The following is a 21,274-nucleotide window of genomic DNA, read 5'->3' on the forward strand; positions in this document are numbered from 1 at the left end:
CTTGACCGGAATCAAACCTGGGACCCTTGAGTCCTCAGGCCGATGCTCTATCCACTGAGCCAAACTGGCTAGGGCTGAAGTGTTCTTTTAAATATACATATGCCTTGTGCATATATTATAATCCTCCTTTACGGGTATTTAATTGAAACTAGAACTATTTTGGTCTGTATGTTTTAAGATGCCTAAATTATCTGAAAGGAGAAATGAGTATGTTTTTATAAAAGTCTATAGACATTTATAAAATTCACATAATTCCCCAGAGTAGTAATTAACAAAGAATTAAATCCACATAAATAAAAACCAGACAATAGGGAGATAAAATACAAAGATCATTTTGTTTTGTTTGTTTTCTCCTTTAATGAGATAGAGCCAACATTTGATGAATCTCTTTCCCCATTGGGAAATGTAAATGGTGATGCTGGTTTTGTGAATCCTTTTTAGTTTATAGGACAGTGGTTCTAACCTGGAGTCGTTTTCTTCCTCTCCCTCCACAGGGACGGTTGCAATTTCTGGAGGCATTTTTAGTTATCACAAAGCAGAGGAGAGGGGCATGCAGTGGAGAGAATGCTACTGACCTTCAGTGCGTAGAAGGCAGAGAAGATGCCCAACATTCTGCAATGCCCAGAACAGCCCCTCACAACTAAGAATTATTGGACCCAAAATGTCAATAGTGCTGGTGTTGGGAAACCTTGCTACAGGAAAAATTAACATAGCAAATATCAGAATGTTAGCATCATAAAATGAAAAGCAAGACTCCAAGGGCCATTTGGAGATCTGAGAATGCAAACATGACATTTGGATAAAGACAAACAGTTCATTAAAGACTTCTTACATTACAAGCAGGGAAAACAGACACTTGATTTGCTATTTTCACAAGTCTCATTGCAGACGTGCTGAGGTAATGCACAAAGTCAGGAAAGCGGCTCATGTAGAAAGGATATTCACAATAAATTCTACTTTAGATCAGAGAAGAGCAAAGTAATCACAAATAACAGTTGAGTTTTATCTGAGCTTTGTGTATCTTCATGTTCTCTTTGTTCTAATAGCATTTCTCATTTTTGAAGTTTTCTAAAATATTTACACAGGCTGAATTTGTAGTTTTATTTATTTTATATTTTAAAAAATCAAATGGATTTTATATTTTGCATTTGTAATTTGAACTCTTACTTGAGGTCTAGCTCTAGAGACTAAATATTCGTGCTTTAACACCATTGCAAACAGGTTAAAAATGTTTTGGAATTCCTATTTGTTTAAGGAAGAAGTCTATACAGAATGCCTTATAAATTCAAACATACTGGTCAGTGATAAACACAACATATTTTTTAAAAATCAGCATTCTTAACTTTATCTGTTTAATGTCAACTAAGCAATTCTCCTCATGATGGGACTTATATTACAACTGTTTTTACTTGATTGCATCTTGAGGACATTCAACTATTTCATGGTTTATAAGCATACAACAAGCTTCTAAGGAAATGGGTAAAAAACTCAAAGTCTACAGAGACCAGGCATTTAAAAACAGGGAGGACTGAGTAAGGACTGCCATGAACTGAAGACCACGGCCCCCACTGCTGAGAGCAGAGGTTTTCAGCTCCAATGCTTCAAACTATGGACAAATTCTAAAGGGCCAAATGGGTACCAGTTGTTCTTTTCCTTTAAGTAAAAAAAAAATCTATAATATTTTATGACATCTCCCAATTTTGAAATGTTGACAACCAATTTTTTAATGCTTTCTTCATCAAAATAAACAGGTCTTCAACCCCTGTGTTGGCTGATTTTTGTGTGTTTGTGTTTTTAAAGATAGTTGGAGGTAATTTTTCTGCATAAATACTACATTGTTATCTTCAGCACCTGAAATCTATGGTGTCAACATTACAGAAAACAAACTTTTCAATTGCATGGCAAGAATGAAATATTCCAGAGCAACAAGAGATGATGCACATGACTTATCCAGTTCGTATCTTAAAGAAGGAAGCTTAGTCTTCCTGAGTTTACCTGATAATGAAAATGTGGATTAAGTAGACATTATTAATGAGATAATGATTACCTGTTCCTTTCTTGCAAGTATAGGTGAGATGGTAATTGCAGGGAACATCATTCCATTCGCCGTTCTCATGCCAAATGATGACAACACAATCTTCGCCAGCAGAAAAGAAGCTGTCTGGCTGGTTGGGCCTCCAGTTCTCATATTGCTGCAAAAGTGGAGGGAGAAAATGACTACTTGATAGTAGTATATTACAAGCCTGACAGTGGCATTGACTCACAATCAAATTAGAATGGACTAAACAGTTTCAATTTAACCATCTAGCTAAAATGATTTTGGTGGTAAAGAAAAAGACTTTTATACCTGAATGGATAATATATGTATGTATCTCAATGTCTCTCTTCAACAATTATGCATTTTTCTTTTGGCAATGAGATATAGCTGAGGAATTTTATTCTACATTTCTAAATATATAATCAGTGCTCAATTTAATAATTTAATCATGTTATTGTTGTTAATTATAGCAGCATTAATGAAAGTGGAACAAATAAAAAGATCATAATCTCATCCCTCCGATCCATCATTTCCCTCTATCTTTATGTGCACATAGAATTTATATGATTGTGATTATAGTACAGTCAAATTTGTATTCTCTCTTTTCTATGTTACCACTATAAAGTACCTTTCTTTGTCTTTTTTAAAATGACTATTTTATCCAAATTCATTTATTTGGTTAAAAATTGAGACATTTGATGTATATATTTTATGTACTTACCTGCTATACCTGTACACATCATTTTATATTCAAACTTTCTGAGTTACTCTGTTTTAGATGTGACCTTATGTGCACCATACAGTTGAGTTTTGCTTTATGATCTAATCTGAAAGTTGTTTTTCTCTTAATAGGAAACATTTATCACATGTATACATGTTGACAAGATAAGCATTTAAAAATGTATCTTGCTATATGCCTGGCCGGAGTGGCTCAGTGGTTAAGCATCGACCTATGAACCAGGAGGTCTTAGTTCGATTGCCCGATCAGATTGTGGGCTCGATCTGATCCCCCGTGTGGGGTGTGCAGGAAGCAGCCAATCAATAATTTTCTCTCATCATTGATATTTCCATCTCTCTCTCCCTCTCCCTTCCTCTCTGAAATCAATACAAAAATATATTTTCAAAAAATAAATATATCTTGCTATAAATATATTTGGGGTTTTTTGTATAATGTATGTTCAGAAACTAATTGAAAAGAATGTTATTGATTTGATGTTTTTCTACTGGTACCTTTATATCTCTATCTTTAGATGGTATCTATCGATTCCCCATTCTGAGCAATGATATATAACTGGAAATATATTTTGCCTTGATCATCATAATAAATGCCATTTATTCAGCACCTGTGATGAATGAATCCCTCTTCTAGATACTTGTTATGCATTATCTCTTTCAAAGATCTAACAGGATTGGGAGTAATTTCAACCTTACAGATATTAAGCACCTAGGACTCTTTGGTATATGTTCAATTCTTTGTTACTTTAAAATACTGCCTCCATATCAACCAATAATTATATGAAAAACACAGCCCCTATCCCTATCCAAAAATAACAAGCATTGATGAGATGAAAATATTATTGGACTAAAAACAAGAGTTCACTTTGCTAGTCCTGAGTCTCCTAACTAGAATGTGGAATTGAACAATTTTGTTTGTTCAATGTCTTTCTCACTCAACTTAAGTATCACTTTCCCACTATGCTTTGCCTACTGTGGTTTAACACAAATCTAACGCTGACAAGACTGTCGGCAAACTTTCTTCCTGTGGTAGAAGTAGCTTTATGTAACAGTGGCTCACATGACTATCTTTTCTAGGACTATAGATCTGTTAGCCTTTCCTGGAATGAAATTTACATGAAATAAGTCTGTGATCTGAAACAATCAGTTAAGAGATATTATTTGAGAAAGTTAAAAGTCAGAGAAGAAAGAACTGTACCTAAGAATTAAGGCAATTGTTCTCAATTCAGAGCATGCAAAAAAAAAAAAATGGTGCTGCTATTACTCCCAGCAGCACCATGGCTATGTTTATGTGTTTTAAAAATGCATAAATGTACTAGAGAATACCTATACTTCCTATTTCTTCTCAGAAAAAAAGGTGTGGTTTTTAAAACTTTCAAATATGCTATAAAGCTAAATCTTTGATAAAAGAATTAGTAAGAAGACTAAACTTTGAAAACCTCAAGATTAAGAGATCTACTTTTCCTCCCATCTCTTTGCTTAGCTTTGCTTTAAAGTCCTCCTGAGTCATGCCAAAATTAAGATAGGAGACCAGAAATTTTGGCTTGATTGATTGATTTTTAAAAGAGTCTTTGAAAAGTGATAAAATAGCAAATAACCAAGGGAGGTTTAATATATTGTTTTGTTATTTTTCGGTTTTGCCAAAACACAGAATGAAGGTTGTTTTGATTTCTCTGGCGGAAACCAAAATCCAGAAATCAGATGGATTTATATCCAACTCTAGTAGACTTCATAAAACCCTGAGTTACTCTCCCAGATGCCCTGGGTAGGAAGCTCAGGCCAAATTCACCAGAGTACTCTGACTGGCAGGTCTCCCTTGCACCAGGAACAGACCTTTGCTCTGAACTGGGTTTCTAATGATTTACTGATTTTCCTTTTCTTGGCGGACTTCCCTTCCCTTATTATCTTTCACCCTCCACCCAACAACCCTTCTTCCCCCTACTCTCCTTTAATAAATAATAGACAAGGAGCAAAAAGAAGAGATACAAAAGTCATATTCAGTCTGTTGCTGATGTATAACTAATTTGTCTTTAAACAGATTAATTAAGGTAGGATAAAAATAATAAACAAAAAAGTCGAAATGTTTTAAAAATAACAGAAATCTATGTTTAATACCTTTTATGATCAAAGATTCCAGACCATCTTAAATATTGAATTTAGATTTTGGAGCTCAATACTTTCTAGCTTACTTTTAATGAGCCTCTTACAAGCAACTAGAGAATGTCCTCAGAGGTGGAAAATGTACAAAATCCCAATAGCATCTGTACAATGCTTCCCCTTCCTTTTCCCTACCTACGCACACTGCCCATCTCCCTTTCTTGCTTTACTTTTCTTCGTAACACTTATCGTCTAACATCCCACATGATTAACTCATTTATCTTATTTTTCTCACTAGTAGATTATAAGCTCATTGAGGACAGGAATTTAGGGTTCTTTTATTTAATACTATACTCTCGGTGCCAAGAACTATGCTGGACACATAATGGTGTTGTTTAATAAATAATCTGACACTTATAAATAATGAATCACAGAGTGTGTTGCATTCTCCCCTATCTACACCTACCCCGAATCGAAGGTGTTGCTTGCTGCTGACTAATAATGGGCGAGACAGGCAATCATAGATACAACTGGTGGAAGTAAATAACTTCTCTGGAAAACAGCTGGCAATCCACATGAGGGGCCTCAAAGAGTTCCTACCCTTGGACCCCATAATTCCTAAAATTCCATCCTAAAGTAATTTTAGCTGAACAACACTTTACCTAAAATACTATTTATACTACCAGTAAATGGGAAACAACCTGTAGAGTGAACACATATTCAATCAATTGGGGTATAGCCAGACAAATGGAATATTGTGTAACCATTAAATATCCTATCCTTGAAGAATATATAAAGGGAATGGATATACTAAAGTGTTAAGTTAAAATTCAAAAGCAAAACTCTAAAAACACACAATGATCCCAATTTTACACATACCCTCTGATGCAGCTGTGTGTGTGTGTGTGTGTGCATGTGTGTGTGTAAAAAGCCAAAAGGAAATGCCGTAAGATGTTATAAAGTTTATATCTGGGTGATCTGAGATCGAAATTATATTTTATTTTTTGTATCCTTACATACTTTCCAACGTCCCTAGAGTGAGCATGAATTATTTTTCTAATCATTAAAAATGAGCGTTGTAAAAGGATCTCTGCAGCTATCAGAAAGGACTGACAGGTTACTTAGCTAACCCTTTTTCAATCTAACCTCAACAAGCATCACTTCAAGTTACAGTCATTGGCTGCCCTGGGTTTTGCAGCTGACATTTCCTCCTGATCTGAACAACAACCATCTCATTTTCACACTGAAATGAGATTCAGATTCTCAGGGTGCACGCTGCCCAGACTCAGACCTCTGGTAAAAGATTTAATTGTTTTTGGTGGGAATTACATTTGGCTTGCAACAGTGATTTAAAACGTGTGTTCTGTGTTGTTGCTTGGCAGAGCTGTGGCTTAATGGTGCAGGACCAAATTTTAGGTCTGTGGTTTTTACAAGAATGTCTGATACCCACAAGCATGTCACACTATTACCTCATATCTGATAGCTCCATTGTGCGGATTTACTTTGGCTGGGATGCTTTGATTCTGCTCCATGTTATTGCCAAACGGAGTTAGCAAAGGAAACTCCAGTTTTCTGAACAACTTTCTTTGTTCCCTCATAAATGCTTTACAGCCTTATTTAACATCACTTGCAGGGAGAAAGAGCACAAAAAAAAAATAAATCTTTGACTTTAGGTTTAATAATGTGTGTGTGTGTGTATGTGAATGTGTGTGTGTGTGTGTGTGTGTGTGTGTGTGTGTGTGTGTGTGTGTTTTTTCACAACAGTTAAATGTGAGGGAGTGATCTCTCCTCAGGAAAGCAGTTCAGAGTTAGAAGAATGTAATAGAGCCTCTTTTACACACACAGGGCTTCATGCACAGAGAAATAAAGATCCTTGGAATGAGCAGAGAAAAATTCACCACTCCCATATGGATGTTTTCCGCCTTCACTTGGGATTATAAGCGTACATCCTGGGTGATTTAGCCTGGATCGACTCTCCTCTAGGGCTGGATGGGAAAACTAAGAATTATTCCAGAAAACTAGCATGATTTGGGGAGAATTCATTTTACCTTCATTGAAAAAAATAGATGCTGATCAGACTTTCCCCCTGTTTATCTGTGTCTCAGAGACTCATGTTCCCTACCCCGAACCCCGAACTCGTGCCATCTATCCCAGAGACCAGGATTAGATCAATACAACACCAGAAAGAGGACCCTAAATTACTTTCCATCGCCACTTTCTTCTGATGGTAGAGAAAACTATGGCATGAAACTCGAATAGTTGATTAGAGAAAAGCCAGGTAAGATGGAACATGTTCTACATTTTCTGTGACAAACTAGCATCTTATTAAGAGGCAATATGTGGTGATAAAGTTACTTTTCTTTAGAGTTCCAATTAAATGACTACCATTTTCTACCTCTAAAAAAAAAGTGGCAAAAGAGACAATCATTGCAAATTGTATTTAGTAACGTCTCAGTTATTGTTTTCTCTCCGCGCCCCTATCCCCATTGGATTCAAGTAAGTCAGCTGCCAAACACATAAAATGACTATATAAAAAACTAGCCAAAATCGAACATCTAAGTACAGTTTTCTCACATGAAAATTATCTCCATAAACCAGAAAACCCATTTTGAACCATTCCTAATACTGAGAAAAACAGAGTAGACTGAAGCTATTCATCAAAATCTATTAAATTTTATAAATGCTTAGGTTACTCCAAATAATCCATATTTTGTTGTAAAAAATGTAATTCCGTCTTCCATAAGAGGGAAGAGTTACTGTGCAGGTCTACGGGAGCGCACAGCACTTCCCTGCTGGCCACATTCTTCACTCTCAGAGAGTGGCTAGTTCCACGGATCTCACAGGGAATTTATTAATTTTTCTCAAGCAGAATAGCAAAATAGCTATTCTCTCCTTCCTAGCTCTTCACAAGTCTCCAACTTGATTCAATAAACATACTACAGGAAAAGTGTGTGTAGGGGTGGGGTCTCTGCTTTTGAAAGTTATGGGCAATCTACTAAAGTCAGACAGGTTTACATCCTTTCAAGGGGAATCTCAGATTATATCGTGTCTAGGAGTCCCAGCTGTGATGCAGAGATACCAGACATCTTTTATCTTTAAAAATACACATCCCAAGGCCATGATCAATGGCCCCAAACTCTCCACAGATAACTAGCATTAGGAGTATGAACATCACAAACTGATGATAAAATGTAATGTAACTAATTGACCTTTTCCTTATGCAGCAATAGACAACTGCCTTTTCATACAGTTAAGAAAGCATTATTTCAGAAACATTCAAGACTTAGAAATAAATCAGGAGTTTTTCTTTGCTTTGCTTTAAACAAACAAACAAACAAAAAGGAGTTTGCTTGGGTTCAGTTTTGAGCTCTGCTTTCAGTTAAAGGAAACACGACTGCCCAGCATCAGTCAGTTACTGCTGTGACAGTCACATCCCAGCTGCTCCTTTAGATGATACAGATATAAGCAAATTGATTTATGAGGAAATATGTAAACAGCTGGGTGGTGAAAATGAAAGGTTGGAGCAAGGAAGGTTCTTGAAGCATAGAATGGCTTATTCTTATCCATCCATGCAACATCCCAAAATAGTGCTCACTTTTCCACATAAAGATTTTTTTAAAAGTCTTTGCAAAGTATTATGCTAAGCGAAATAAGCCAGTCAGAGAAAGACAAGTAACACATGATCTCACTTATATGTGGAATCTAATGAACCAAGAAAAAACAAACAAACAAACAAACAAAAAACCTGATGGACAAAAAAGATCCAGAGATATTGAAGCATGCAACAGACAAATGTATTTCAGAGGACCGGGGTGTGGAAGTGGGAAAAGATTAACCAAAGAAATTATATGTATATATGCATAGCCTATGGACAGAGAATAGTGGGAGGAAGGCCTGGAGTTGAGACTGAGTTGGGTGAAGGGATCAATGAGGGTGTGGGGAGGGAGGGTGACATCTGTAATACTTTCAACAATAAAGATTAAAAAAATTTAAAGTCTTTGAAAAAGAATATCAATTCAAAAATCAAAACCATGAAGATACAAGGTCATGCTTCAACCTCTACCAGAGAAAGAATTCCCAGAACATTAAATAGTCTTATCTTTAAATTCCTTTTATCAGCATCTTAAAGCTAAGAAGTTTGCTATCCAAACTTAATAATTAGTCCTTCTTCATAATATTTGACCTATTTCGTCCTTTTCATTGCAATTTTTATCATTTCTTAACTTGATCAAATAACTATCCTATATAATAAAAGCCTAATACGCTATGTGTCCTGTTGACTGTTTGGCCGTTCAACCAATCAAAGCATAATATGCTAATAATATGCTAAAGGTCACTTAACCGCTCATTATGGCATGCACTGACCATCAGGGGGCAGACAGTCGACCTGTCAACCTGTTGCTATGACATGCACTGACCACCAGGAAGCAGATGCTCCGACTGGTAGGTTAGTTTGCTCCTGGGGTCTGGATGATCGGGACTGAGCGAGATGTGCTGGACATGCCCTGGAGCCCTCCTGCTGTCCCTCCCCAGCTGGCCAATCTCCCGCCTCCCTCCCTGGCCCCAATTGTACACAGGTGGGGTCCCTTAGCCTGGCCTGCACCCTCTTAGGGGATGTTGGAAAGCCAGTTTTGGCCTGTTCCCGCAGGCCAGGCCGAGGGACCCCACAGGTGGATGAATTTGTGCACTGGATCTCTAGCCTATATAATAAAAGCCTTAGCAACTGTTATGGTGGAATGACTGGTTGCTATGATGTGCACTGACCACCAGGGAGCAGATGCTCAATGCAGGAGCTGCCCCCTGGTGTCAGTGCACTCCCACAGGTTGAGTGCCGCTCAGCCAGAAGCTGGGCTCACGGCTGGTGAGCGCAGCTGCCATGGCGGGAGCCTCTCCCAACTCTTCTGCAGCAGGCACAGCGGGCCAGGATGAGTGCAAGCAGTGCCCAGACCCAATTCAGGCTCCTCCCTGGCCTCCTGCCACTTGGCACACTGCTACATCCCCCGAGGGGTCCTGGACTGTGAGAGGGTGCAGGCCAGGCTGAGGGATCACTCCCTCCCCGCCCCCCAGTGCATGAATTTTGTGCACCAGGCCTCTAGTAAGGAATAATAAGTGGGCACTAACTAGTTCTTCTAAAGAGACATTCTGTTAAGAATCTCTTGGTTTCTTTTCCTCTACTAAAAGGAAAAAAGAGTTTTCACAGATACTAGATAAAATTAAAGGTCATCTTTTTGTGTGTCATAAACTTAAGGTTTACCATTCTCTCTTGCTCTCTCTCTCACACACACACACACACACACCCTGTGTAGTAGATAAGTTCCCACCATAAATACAATAGAGAACATGCAAATGGTTAAATGGTGAGCATAGTAGACTGCAACAGAGCCCCTGAGATGGGAAAACTAAGCTGTGCATTAGACAGACTTGATAGCTAATCAAACAGTTCTTACACATTAACCAGCCATTGGGTTCCAGCCTGAGCAAAAGGTACCAATCATCTCATATTGTAGCTGTTCAGGGGCTCTAATATATAACTGAAACTGCAAGTCTTGAACCTGCAGCTGCCAAGGTCTACTCCATCTACCTATGTATCACCTACCTATCCTAAGCATATTTAGATATAGTTTTTCAGCTGAGATGGAGTTACCTTTTATTCTTTAATATTCTCTATAATTTATATAACCTTTTATGGACAATTAGAGACTATATTTTAGAACTATTATGAATATTGTCAAGCACATTTGAGCAATTAATCACACACATGCCACTGAAAACAACATTCTTGACATTTGCTCAGGGAAGCTATTCTATGACATAATATATTATTGTAATTTGGGGGAGAATTTACTAAAGCATCAAGTAAGAATTTGGGTGTGTTTTGTTTTGTTTTCATGAACTATCCAGTCACGATTTTCACCTACTCTGCCTCCCCACAAACACTACTAATTTAATTCATTGTAAAACATTTTCATAAGAAAACCAAAATAGTACTCTAGGTTCACATACCAAGGTAACTAGCCAAGGAAAACTTTCCACTGGTTTATTATTGTGTATAAAGTAAAGATACTGGAAAGACTAGTGCTAATATTTGCCTCAGTTGCTAGGATTTTACTAAGCACGTGACTCCCTGTGTTTGCTTCATGCTGCACTTGAAAAATCATCTTTTTTACTTTTAACTTTCAAGTGCACAATATCAAGCAATTTGTGCTAGAATTTTTAAACTCAAAGCTCTAAGAACTTAATCCACAAGAGACTATTATTCCTGTATAGATTTAGTTTTGGCGGTCTGGGAATGTGAAGTTTTGAAACGCAAAGTACAATATGGCCACTAGGTGGAGATAGCCATCCATCAATCTATTGTGCATTACCCACTCACTGTTAACAAAACAGAATTTAGAATACAGCCCCAGAAATCATGTTCATTTTCTCCATGGGGCAAAGAAAGATTAAAGGATCGTCTGCGATATGTCCTCTCAGTTTTGTGAGGGAAAGCCTGAAGGAAACACTTTGCTGGAAGAGGGGCCTCAGCCAGATCCTATTTGCCAACCTGATTGCATTCCATTCTGTTCCAGGCCATTGTAGCCAGAATCAGGATTTTCTATTTGACTAAAATATTCATCTACAACAGCTTATTTTTCTGCATTTGGCCTTTTTAAAGTATCCATGGTGTACATCAATGGTGAAATCGTATTAGAAGCAAAGCCAAATCTCTAGCATCCGCCTAAATAAGATCCTTAGAACAGGGCAGGCCATAAACGCCTCTGCACACCAATGAACGTCGGCAGTGCGATTCACATTTCGTTTGGCTTTAGGTACAGACTTATCTGGAGTAGCTGAAAAAACATGAACCCTGTACTGAAAGCTGGCTTCTCTTGTGTGCAAACTCCTATCACCTGTGCTCCCACCGCTACAAATGACATCCCAATGCAGTCCATGCCAGGAAGAAGCAGATAACCACCAAAGTATAAAAGCAAACTCCAAAGAAAAAATACTTTGCCAAGAGGCCAGCTTACTCGTTTGAAACGCACGCTGATAAGGACCCACCTCTTCCCTAAATAAGGAACTCAGAATGACCACGCTGGGTTCCCCCCAGCCTTTCAGAACACAGGTCAAACGTTTATCTGGAAGAAAGCTCGGGGGAGTACTTATTACAGAAATCAAAACATTTGGGAACTTTAAAATGCCCTTTCTCCCCCTCCTAGATGGCTGTGGGACACAATAGACGTTTGTTTGCCGTCTGTGGAGGGTACATTAAACTTTGTTTTATTTAACTTTGTTTGGGGCAAATGACCTCCCTGCAAGGTAGCGATAGACCCTCTACTGATCCTGGTAGTTGCTTAAGGTTACTCTGGTCTGGGTCCTTATTTATTTATGTTTTAAGGGAGGTTATGATTTTGCTGTTGTCTTTTAGTTGAACAACCGAAAGGAAAAGAGCAGCTTTGTTTCAAAGGAGAAAGACACATTTGTTTTGGTGTCACTGCCCTAGGTTGGCAGCCTAGAGACAGATCTTGCAAACATGAATATGCTGAAGGGAAGAAAAACGAACTTGGGGTCTCCTGATAGTTGTTAAAGTGGCAGTGTGCCCATTATTTTGCGAGCTGGCAAATCTCTGTGTGGGAGAGCCTATCTGCCAGCTCTTGAGTACAGACAGCACTCATCTTGTGTAATAGCGTGAGCTCACTGGCCTACAAAGGCAGTAATTATCAACAGCATTTTCCAAAGGATGTGAGTTCCTCCCACTGTGAGACCCCTCGGAGACAGGGCCCCAGGCAGAGCCCCTCCAAGCCACTTGCATTCATTCAATCCCCACCATTGAATGGGTGGGTGCCCGTGGCTCCTTTACCCCAGGCTTGTTTGCACAGGTCTTCGGTCAGGAAGTGCTAATGTGATCCAAATGCAACTGAAACTGCCAAAGCTCATTCAACGTTCTTCTTTTGCCTTTTGGATGGTGATTCGTTGCCTTAGCCTTATTAGCCATGAAATTTTGATGTCTGTATGTGACTTTAAAGTTTAAGGGAGCATGCTGGAAGAGCATCTCTGAGAAGGAACGACAATGCGTTGATCATTTACTTATAATCTTCTCAGTTAGGAAATGATGTTCCAGGGATGGGTAAATGTGGTTCTTCCAGTGTTTGCCCCGTCACTAGCGATCTGCACTCAAGGAAAGGCAAGGTGGAGATGAAGGTTTTGTGTTCCAGAACTATTCTATCGCGCCTCTTATTTCCCGTGTAGAATCAGAAGGACCAGTGCTTGGTTTCAAACCAAACTGAGCTGCAACACAATGAAAAATTGTCATTAAGAGCTCGGTGGTCTTCTGCAGAAAAGAGACGGAGAGTTCTACTAATGAGGAATGTGTTAAAGGCTGAGGAAACGGCATACGTTTTCCTTGGCTTTTAGGTTAATATAATGAAGCCTGTGAGGTTTGACATAATTAAATTAACGTCGATATGCAGAATGACTTGTTCACGGAGAAGTGGCATGTGGAGCTAAAACCCACACCACAGCTGACACACATCCATCTGCAAATACTTTCTAGAAAGTCTTCTCAGATTTTCAGGTGGCAGGAGAAAAACTTAAGTTTTGGGTTTGAGGGTTTTGTTTTGCATTATTGTTCTGCTAAAGCATGTGTAATCCTTTCAAACAAGCAGAAACCTACAAACAAACTTAGAAAACACCAGGAATTAGTTAATTCTCCTGATTCTCTTTTCAATGTCCAAGACATCTGGGAGAGGGAGGAGGCCAAAGCCTTTGTGTTTATAAAGGATAATGATGATCCATTCCTGTAAAAAAGAGCAATGGTTTATAGCCTGCAATTTGTTACTCCGTTTCTCTGCCCCTTTTAAGTGTCTCTTCCTGGGTTAAGGGCTATTTCTTTATTGTTTCTACCTTTTTCAAAGCTGGTTTTCCTCACAATACTTTGCTTGACAGACTGATGTGTTTATTTATGAAAGAAGAAAAGGCACTCGATTTAAAGTCAAACCCACAACCAATCTGGCTATTCTTACACATCAACTCCATCCAGTAGGGCGAGTAGGTGCCCCAAATCATAGGTGTGCCAGCTTGCCAATGTTGGACCATGCTTATTAAATGAAATAAAAATTCAGTTATGTTCTAGAAATATTTTAAAGTAGGAATTTTTTTTAAGTAGCAAAGGCTATCAATTAGCATTTTGTAATCTATATCCTAAGTATCAAGGGACAAGATGAGTTGGCTAGACATTGATGGATCTGTGAATTAGCAACTTGTTCAAGATTACTAATACAGGAGATTCAGACACATGCAGAGGAGAGGGGGTCTGCATGGGCAGGGAGAGTGAGGAGGAGGAAGAGAGGAGAGGGGGCCTGCATGGACAGGGAGAGTGAGGAGGAGGAAGTCGTGACTATTTCCTAGAAAGCCCTCAAGCCAGCAGCCTTGCAGAGGTCAGCTTAAGTGCAAACCAAGTGAGATGACTGAAGGGAAAATGTGCAAGAGATGCAGAAAGTGTCGAAGAATAAATTCAGGATTTGGTGGGTTTTTTTAACCAAACAAATCAAACGTTCCTAAAGCTCCTCAGCATTTTAAACAGGGAACTAACTGGGCTGTCAGTTCTATTCAATCCTGAACCTCTGGACAATGCTATTGAAGGTGACATTTTCCTTTCAAGTCGCTGTGTCTGATCCACTGAAGCATCGGGTCTCCCGTGGTGACGGGTTAGCTTTGAAGGTGCTGGGGAACTCAGTGAAGGGCTGAGAGGAAGGAATTGCCCTCCTGAATGCCTCATTCCTGGGGGTCAGAAGTAGCGGGGAGCAGGATGATAACAGCTTTAAATCTCTGCCGTCCATGGGTTGATTTTAAAGAGGTAAGTAGTGTGATTAGGGCACCCAACTGTTCCCAATATCTCCCTGATTGTGCTGTCCATGGACACACTGTAGTCTATAGTTCAAAGAAAGCTGTAAAGATGAATTTGCTAGAAAGTAAAAATGCTTCCATAGTGTTTCCTGACGTCTGTGCTTAAAAGGACAGTCACAGACAGTGGATGAATAAAGGAAGCTCTGTCCAACCTTAGGCAACAATTCATCCTCGGTCAAACCTGCAGAGGGGCAGCGGTGGAAATGTTTGCTTTCCAACTTTCCTTTCCAAAGCCTGTTGTAAATGTATTCTTGGGGCAACCATGGACACAACTGCTATCATTTCCAGTGGGAACACCTATTTCCTTTGCGTTAACAACTTTTGTAAGACACATTATGCTTGGCTATAACTTTCTGTTTGTGAGGAACATTGTTTTCTTGTTGCCCTATTTTGAAATCTTACCTATTATGTTTTAATGTTTTTCATATTGGAACAACTTTAAATAAAATAGTTAATTTAGATAAGCAAGAATTGCCACAAAGAGATTCAGCCAAAAGACTTAATTGGTCCTTTCAGGATTCAAAAGATAACAGTGAGTTGGTTGAACAATTTATGGATATTGATTACCATTCAAAAAACATTTATTAGGTCTCTATTTTTGTCAACAACTCTGCTAGGTGTTGAACCAATGGAGATGAAAGTTAATCTCTGCCTCAGAAAGCGCGGTGTCAGGAAATTTACACCACAGGGGTCTGTGGCAGGATGGGAAGAGGCACAAGGAACTGCAGGAACGCAAAAGATGAGCATTTAGTCACACCCAGCTTGGAAGGCTTCCTGGAAGAAGACCTTTAGCTAAGCAAGGTATTTAAATGCTTATTAAATAAAATTTAACAAGGGGCATGAACATTCTAAGCAATAGGGCAAGGGTGTGCAAAGACCTGCAGGGATGAGGAGTGCTGGCTTATTCTTTGAGATGGGTTTGCTTCGGAAGTGGCAGATGGAGTGCATGGACTTGGTATGCCATGCTAATCATTAGAACGTTTACAGAAGGCAATAGGAAGACTGAAGAATTTTAAGAAGGGAGTAACAAGAGTTTAGAGCAAGGAGAAAGGAAGGTCGCAGGCACTGCAAAAACAGATCTGGGGGGAAACACTTCAGACTAGTCATTCATTTAACAATTAGTTAAGGCTAGAACTTAAAAGTCAGATAATAGTATAGAAGCTAGATAAGAAATATTTGTTTAACTTTGCCAGCTTTAATGTGTATTTAACTTGGATGGTTTAATTAGTGTCTTTGAAGACATTACTTGGGTGACAAGTGAAGTAATTCATTATTGAGGTTATTTGTCAAGGTTTCCAACAAAGCACTTGGGGCATGTCACTGTTGGAGATCAATAGTCAAGTTAAAGAATAACTGGTAGCAGAAATAACTGCTGGTAGAAATAACTTAGTAGAAACCCCAGTGACAAAGTGAAAATGTAAATGTGTTAAGAGAAAATAACCTCAATAGAAATCACAAGGGGAAGCCTGTAACCAGTTTTATTCATGAGCATTCTTTTGTGAAATTTATTGGGAAAACACATCAAATAAATAATTTCTAAAAAGATGTTTAAAATATAAAAAAAGCAAGAGTTTTACATTTTGTTAATTATATCAACATCCTATTATAGAGGCAATAATGTGTAGTGAATTGACCAGGATCTGAAGAAGACAGGCAATTTAGGTAACTTAGACAAATAACATTGTTAAATCAGTCTGAGCATGTAAATTGAATTAGTCTAGCTGTAAAGCATGTTAAATATGATATAATTATGCTGCATGTTGATTGGAAGCAAAGTTTAATTATTTTAAGAGAAGAAAATTATTGAAATTGAGACCTAATATAAACTTGTTTTTACTGAATATTAGACTGAGTAACCAAAGATAATATACGGTAAATATCAAAGGTTCTTTTTGTTTTAATACTGCTCTACCTCCCAAGAAGGATAAGCAATAATAAATCTTTCAAACAAAAAATGGGGGAGGGGAGTGGGAGCAGTCACTCTAAAATATAAACAAAGTCTTTAAAATTACACACAGTCAAGTTAACACCATTTCCAAGGGTAAGCAGATACTGCTTTCTCCGATGAAGAGTTTACTATTAAGGGTATTTTCAAAAGCAAGACACTTGGAGTAAACAGCGAAACAAAGGAGAACTATTTTATTCAGAGGTCTGTGCACATATGGAACCTGTTAAGGGGATGGTGGCTGTAGAAAGAACTATAAACGAGGGTGAGAGACACCTAGCCTGTCTCAGAAAGGAAGGGATGGAGGCAAGAGTGGTTTCAAAAGCAGAAAGTGGGCCAGAGATCAGTCAGATGGGGTTGGGCAGATGGTCTTTTCTGTTCCAAAATGTTCAAAGTTAAGGGACACTCCTTACCACACTTTTATTTCATACAAAGAATGAATTAAGAGGAAACCGAGGGCCAGTCAGAGTTTTTTCTGGAGTTACTGTGTCATTTCTTTGATAAACTTTGCTTGTCTGTGTAATTCATTTCCTGCCTTCTTCAAACCAAGGCCCTCACTTGGTGTGCTCTCCATCACCCTTAGCTTTCAATTAAAAAATGTGAATTAATTAAGAGTAAGGTTCCTGTTTACAATGTACAGTTATCAATGGTAGGTTATCTTCCTCTGGAAATTCCCGGGAAAGATCAATATTTTTCAACAAAGTGCAATGATTGCTTATTTACCAAGTTTAGGACTGTCTGACTATGAAAATGATCATTTCACATTCCACTGAAAATTAATGGACACAGAAAAAAAAATGGTTAAGTTGGCTTGCTTTGGCTAAGTGGAATAATGGCATCTGATGAGCCAAGCGCACTGGACTGGCACCTGACAGGGAAGATAAATTCCCTAAGATATTTTACAGGTCTTACATGCCTGCCAGCTATGTCAATATTCAGTCTCATTAACCAAGCTCACAGAACTTCTAGGACCTTATCATGGACACCATGAGAAATAAAAATCAAGCAAGAGCAACATTTCTTTGAAGAACTGAACTGCTAATGGAGAGACCAGAATAAACACCGAGTTACATGCAAAAATGGTAAGAATGCAGACATACAAATCAATTCTATGTAACCGAGAGATTGCACATAGTCAGGGACTTGGCCCAATCAGGTGAGCATGTATGTTGCAAATGACAGGCTTTACATACACTTCACCCAGCCAGCTGCAGCTCTTCTAGGCTTAGGGCCAGCACATACAGGGAGACTATGTGGTCTGCTCTGCAGGGCACAAGGAAGTACCAACCTGAATGGCCACCTGCGTCCTTGGTATTCTGGCTTCTGTAATATAGTTGGGAGCTCACAGTTACCTGCACTTTTCACTGGGCTACTTATAAAGGAAAGTTTGTGAGAGGAAGACCCATTGGTGGGTATCCTATAAACCCAGTTTATCCCAAAGAAAGCAGTATGCATCCAACAAGAGAAAACACATTAAATGCCTATACTATATAATCTGCATTAAGAGAATTATGAAAAGTTTTAACTATTATAATACACAGAAAATGTCATCTTAATTTTTATATTCACTTATAAATGAATTAAAAAAAGTCTCTCTTCCATTAAAATTAACATATAAGGACTTATGTCATACCAACCGCTTATAATCTAATTGATCAAATTGGTCCCCTTAGGTACAACAAAAAGAAAACATACAGATGCAAAAACTGCAGATACACCACTGAGCAAGGACAATTAGAAGAAGACAAGACTAATTGACCCAAGAAGTGTGGTTCATATATCTTACTGGGAATACGTTTTATGAACAATCTACTTTCCCTATTATTTCTGAATCCTGCCAAAGAACTTACTTATGAACTTGAATGACAAACAGTGCTGATTAAACATAAGGAATCATAACAAACAGAGGGCAAGCTTTATTGCAGGATTGCTAAAGGTCTGTGGCTTTGGAGACAGGTCTGAGTTCAAATGCTGGTTTCACCACTTACTAGCAATGTGACTATGGGCAAATGTCTCAGCCTACTGACTTTCCCTGTCTTTACCTGTCAAACACCTAATGCTTCCCTTAGAGGTTATTGTGGGGCAAAAACAAATGCAAAGTGCTTAGTACAGAGATTGACACAGATGAATTAAGGAGTATATCCACAAGGGCACCAAGAAGCTTTCCTGAACAGAGTACAACTTCCAAAAACAGATTACTCTGGCATTTGTTCTAAGATGAACTTTACATTTTGCCAAGCTCTTTAGATATAGATGAATGGCAGGTAATGAATGAACTATAAGCAGCTGAGTGATTCACACCCAAGAAAGAGCTTAACAACTATTTTCAATTTTTCTTCTTATTTATCTAAATTAGAATTAAATTTACATTTACTGTCTAGCCCAGTGGGTCCCAACTTTGTCTGCACTTTAGAATCAGAGGTTCTGCTGTAATGACTTTGAGCTGAGGCCTAGGCACTGGTTGTTGAATTGCACTCTCCTGATGATTCTAACAGCCAGGGCCCAGAACCACTAGTATAGCCAACCACACTGGAACTATTTCTAAAAAGCAGCTTTGCCAGTCCTAACTTAAGAACCTTATTCCAGCCTACTCAAGACTGTGGCCAGTATAACCAAACCACTCCTTTCTTTATGACGTAGAGAAAGCTAAAAAGCATAGAATTAGTCAGCAGGGTTTGAATGGAAGGAAATTCATAAGATCATCATTCAAAAATCTTTTTTAAGATGAAAAAAATAGGGCATTTTGCTTGGATAAAAATGAGTCATGCCTTATAGCAGATTTCCAGTGCAATTACTTAATAGAGAAAGGTATCTTTTAAAGGCATTTTATTTTACAGTTATTCTTTCCCTTTTTATTTTGAAGCCATGCAAAGCCAACATAACTATCTGAAAGACAGACTTGAGGCAATTCTGATTATGTGGCTTCCCAGCTCAATGGAAAGGTGAGCCAGTCCTCGTATCAAGAGAGCCACAGTGACTGGAGGACTGGTGGTTGGATCGATTCTCATGGAACTCTACTCTAACGCCCGTCTATTTCACTGAGTGACCCTGAGCAAGTCACTGAACTGGCCTTCAGTTTAAGGTGCCCTCCACACAATGCAACCAGCACACAGTACCAGGTTCCTAGGAATCATTTTCATCAGCAGCTTACCAGTGTGCTGCCATCGGTCCAACGGAAGTCATGCTCAAACATCTTGTCATTGAGGCCTATCCACTGGTAGTCATGGCCCACACCTGAAAGATGGTAAATAACGTGGGTATTTTTATTACCTTCCCAATATATGGATGAAACATAAAAAAATATTTTCAGAATGAATCATGCATCCTCTTTTCTGGCTGGATTTTTGTTTAGTTATTCATAAAAAAATTTTCATATTCTATCTTTTGTCCTTCTGCCCAATGTGCTTTAAACTAAAAAGCTACAAACATTGTGAAACATTAAAATAACAGACATAGACATTATTTTTCAGGCAGTTTACAATTATTTGAATGGTTTTCTTCATCCTTACTCATAATAGAAACTTTTGATTTATTTTTTTTTATTAAGTTATGTCATTGGTGCCCAGTGGTTGAGCACTGGCCTATGAACCACAGTTCGATTCCTGGTCAGGGTGCATGTCTGGGTTTTGGGGTGGATCCCCATTAGGGGGTGTGCAGGAGGCAGACAATCGATGATGTTTCTCTCTCATCATTGATGTTTCTATCTTTCTATCCCTCTCCCTTCCTCTCTGAAATCAATATATATATATATATTTTTTTTTTAAAGTTACACCATTGGCAAAAATTCAGTGACCCAATAAAACATGACAGATCTTACCCAAGCTAGCCTCGCTTTGAAAGCCACATGTTTCTTCTCAAAGCAGTTTAGACAGTGAATATCTAGAACAGACAGTCCTGCAAAATTTCCTCAAAATTAATGGCTTTCACCATAAGATGAGTCACTGGCAAGCATACCATGCAAAAAAGTTAGGTGAACCTCTATCCAGATTGCAAATTAGCAATCATATTTCTAAAAGATAGGAGGCATCATGAGAACATATTTAACTAAGCATCAAATAATGTCTCATGAGCAAAAAAAAATCTACATATTTGTTACATGAAAGCTAGCTGCCCTCCTCTTTGCTATAGTTTAAAGAGTAAGTAAACAGCTTTGGTAGTAAGTTTCATTAGCATTGTCTCTGTCTATTCATGTTCTTAATATGAAGTCCACTTGCTATGGTCTAAAATAATAGAATCTTGGATGAGAACTAATTATGCACAGGGGATAAGAATAAGGTTCTACTAGCAATTCAGTTTGAATTACTGGGACGAAAATAACTGAAAGCAATTTTCTCTTTAACTTTAGACAACCTATGCATGTGTTTTAAATAGAGTCTATGAAGGTAACCATCAGAAGAATTAGATTGAACCATAGATGCAGCCATTTTTGTAAGTAAAAAACTGATCAAATAGCATGCTGTTTCACCTCTTATTGCAGGCCAACCAAGAAATGCCTTCCTATTCCCCCAAATGGGGGACTCATCCCAGATATATGATTTTAAGTAATTCATAGATGAAGGATTTAATAAGTGGAA

At 38.3% G+C, this 21,274-nt stretch overlaps 1 protein-coding gene across 3 annotated transcripts in view; it reads right to left on the reverse strand.

Annotated features, from left to right (window-relative positions):
* Positions 1-21,274, reverse strand: part of VCAN (versican) — a 103,701-nt gene that overhangs the window by 5,006 nt on the left and 77,421 nt on the right. For all 3 annotated transcript variants that reach the window (XM_079800233.1, XM_079800234.1, XM_079800235.1), the window contains 2 exons: positions 19,852-19,934; positions 2,048-2,192 (listed from right to left, as the gene is read on the reverse strand). In XM_079800233.1, coding sequence (XP_079656359.1) covers positions 2,048-2,192; positions 19,852-19,934 — 228 coding nt within the window. The remainder of the gene's footprint in view (positions 1-2,047; positions 2,193-19,851; positions 19,935-21,274) is intronic.

Source organism: Cnephaeus nilssonii (assembly GCF_951640355.1).
Source record: "Cnephaeus nilssonii genome assembly, chromosome: 2".
NCBI lineage: Eukaryota > Metazoa > Chordata > Mammalia > Chiroptera > Vespertilionidae > Cnephaeus > Cnephaeus nilssonii.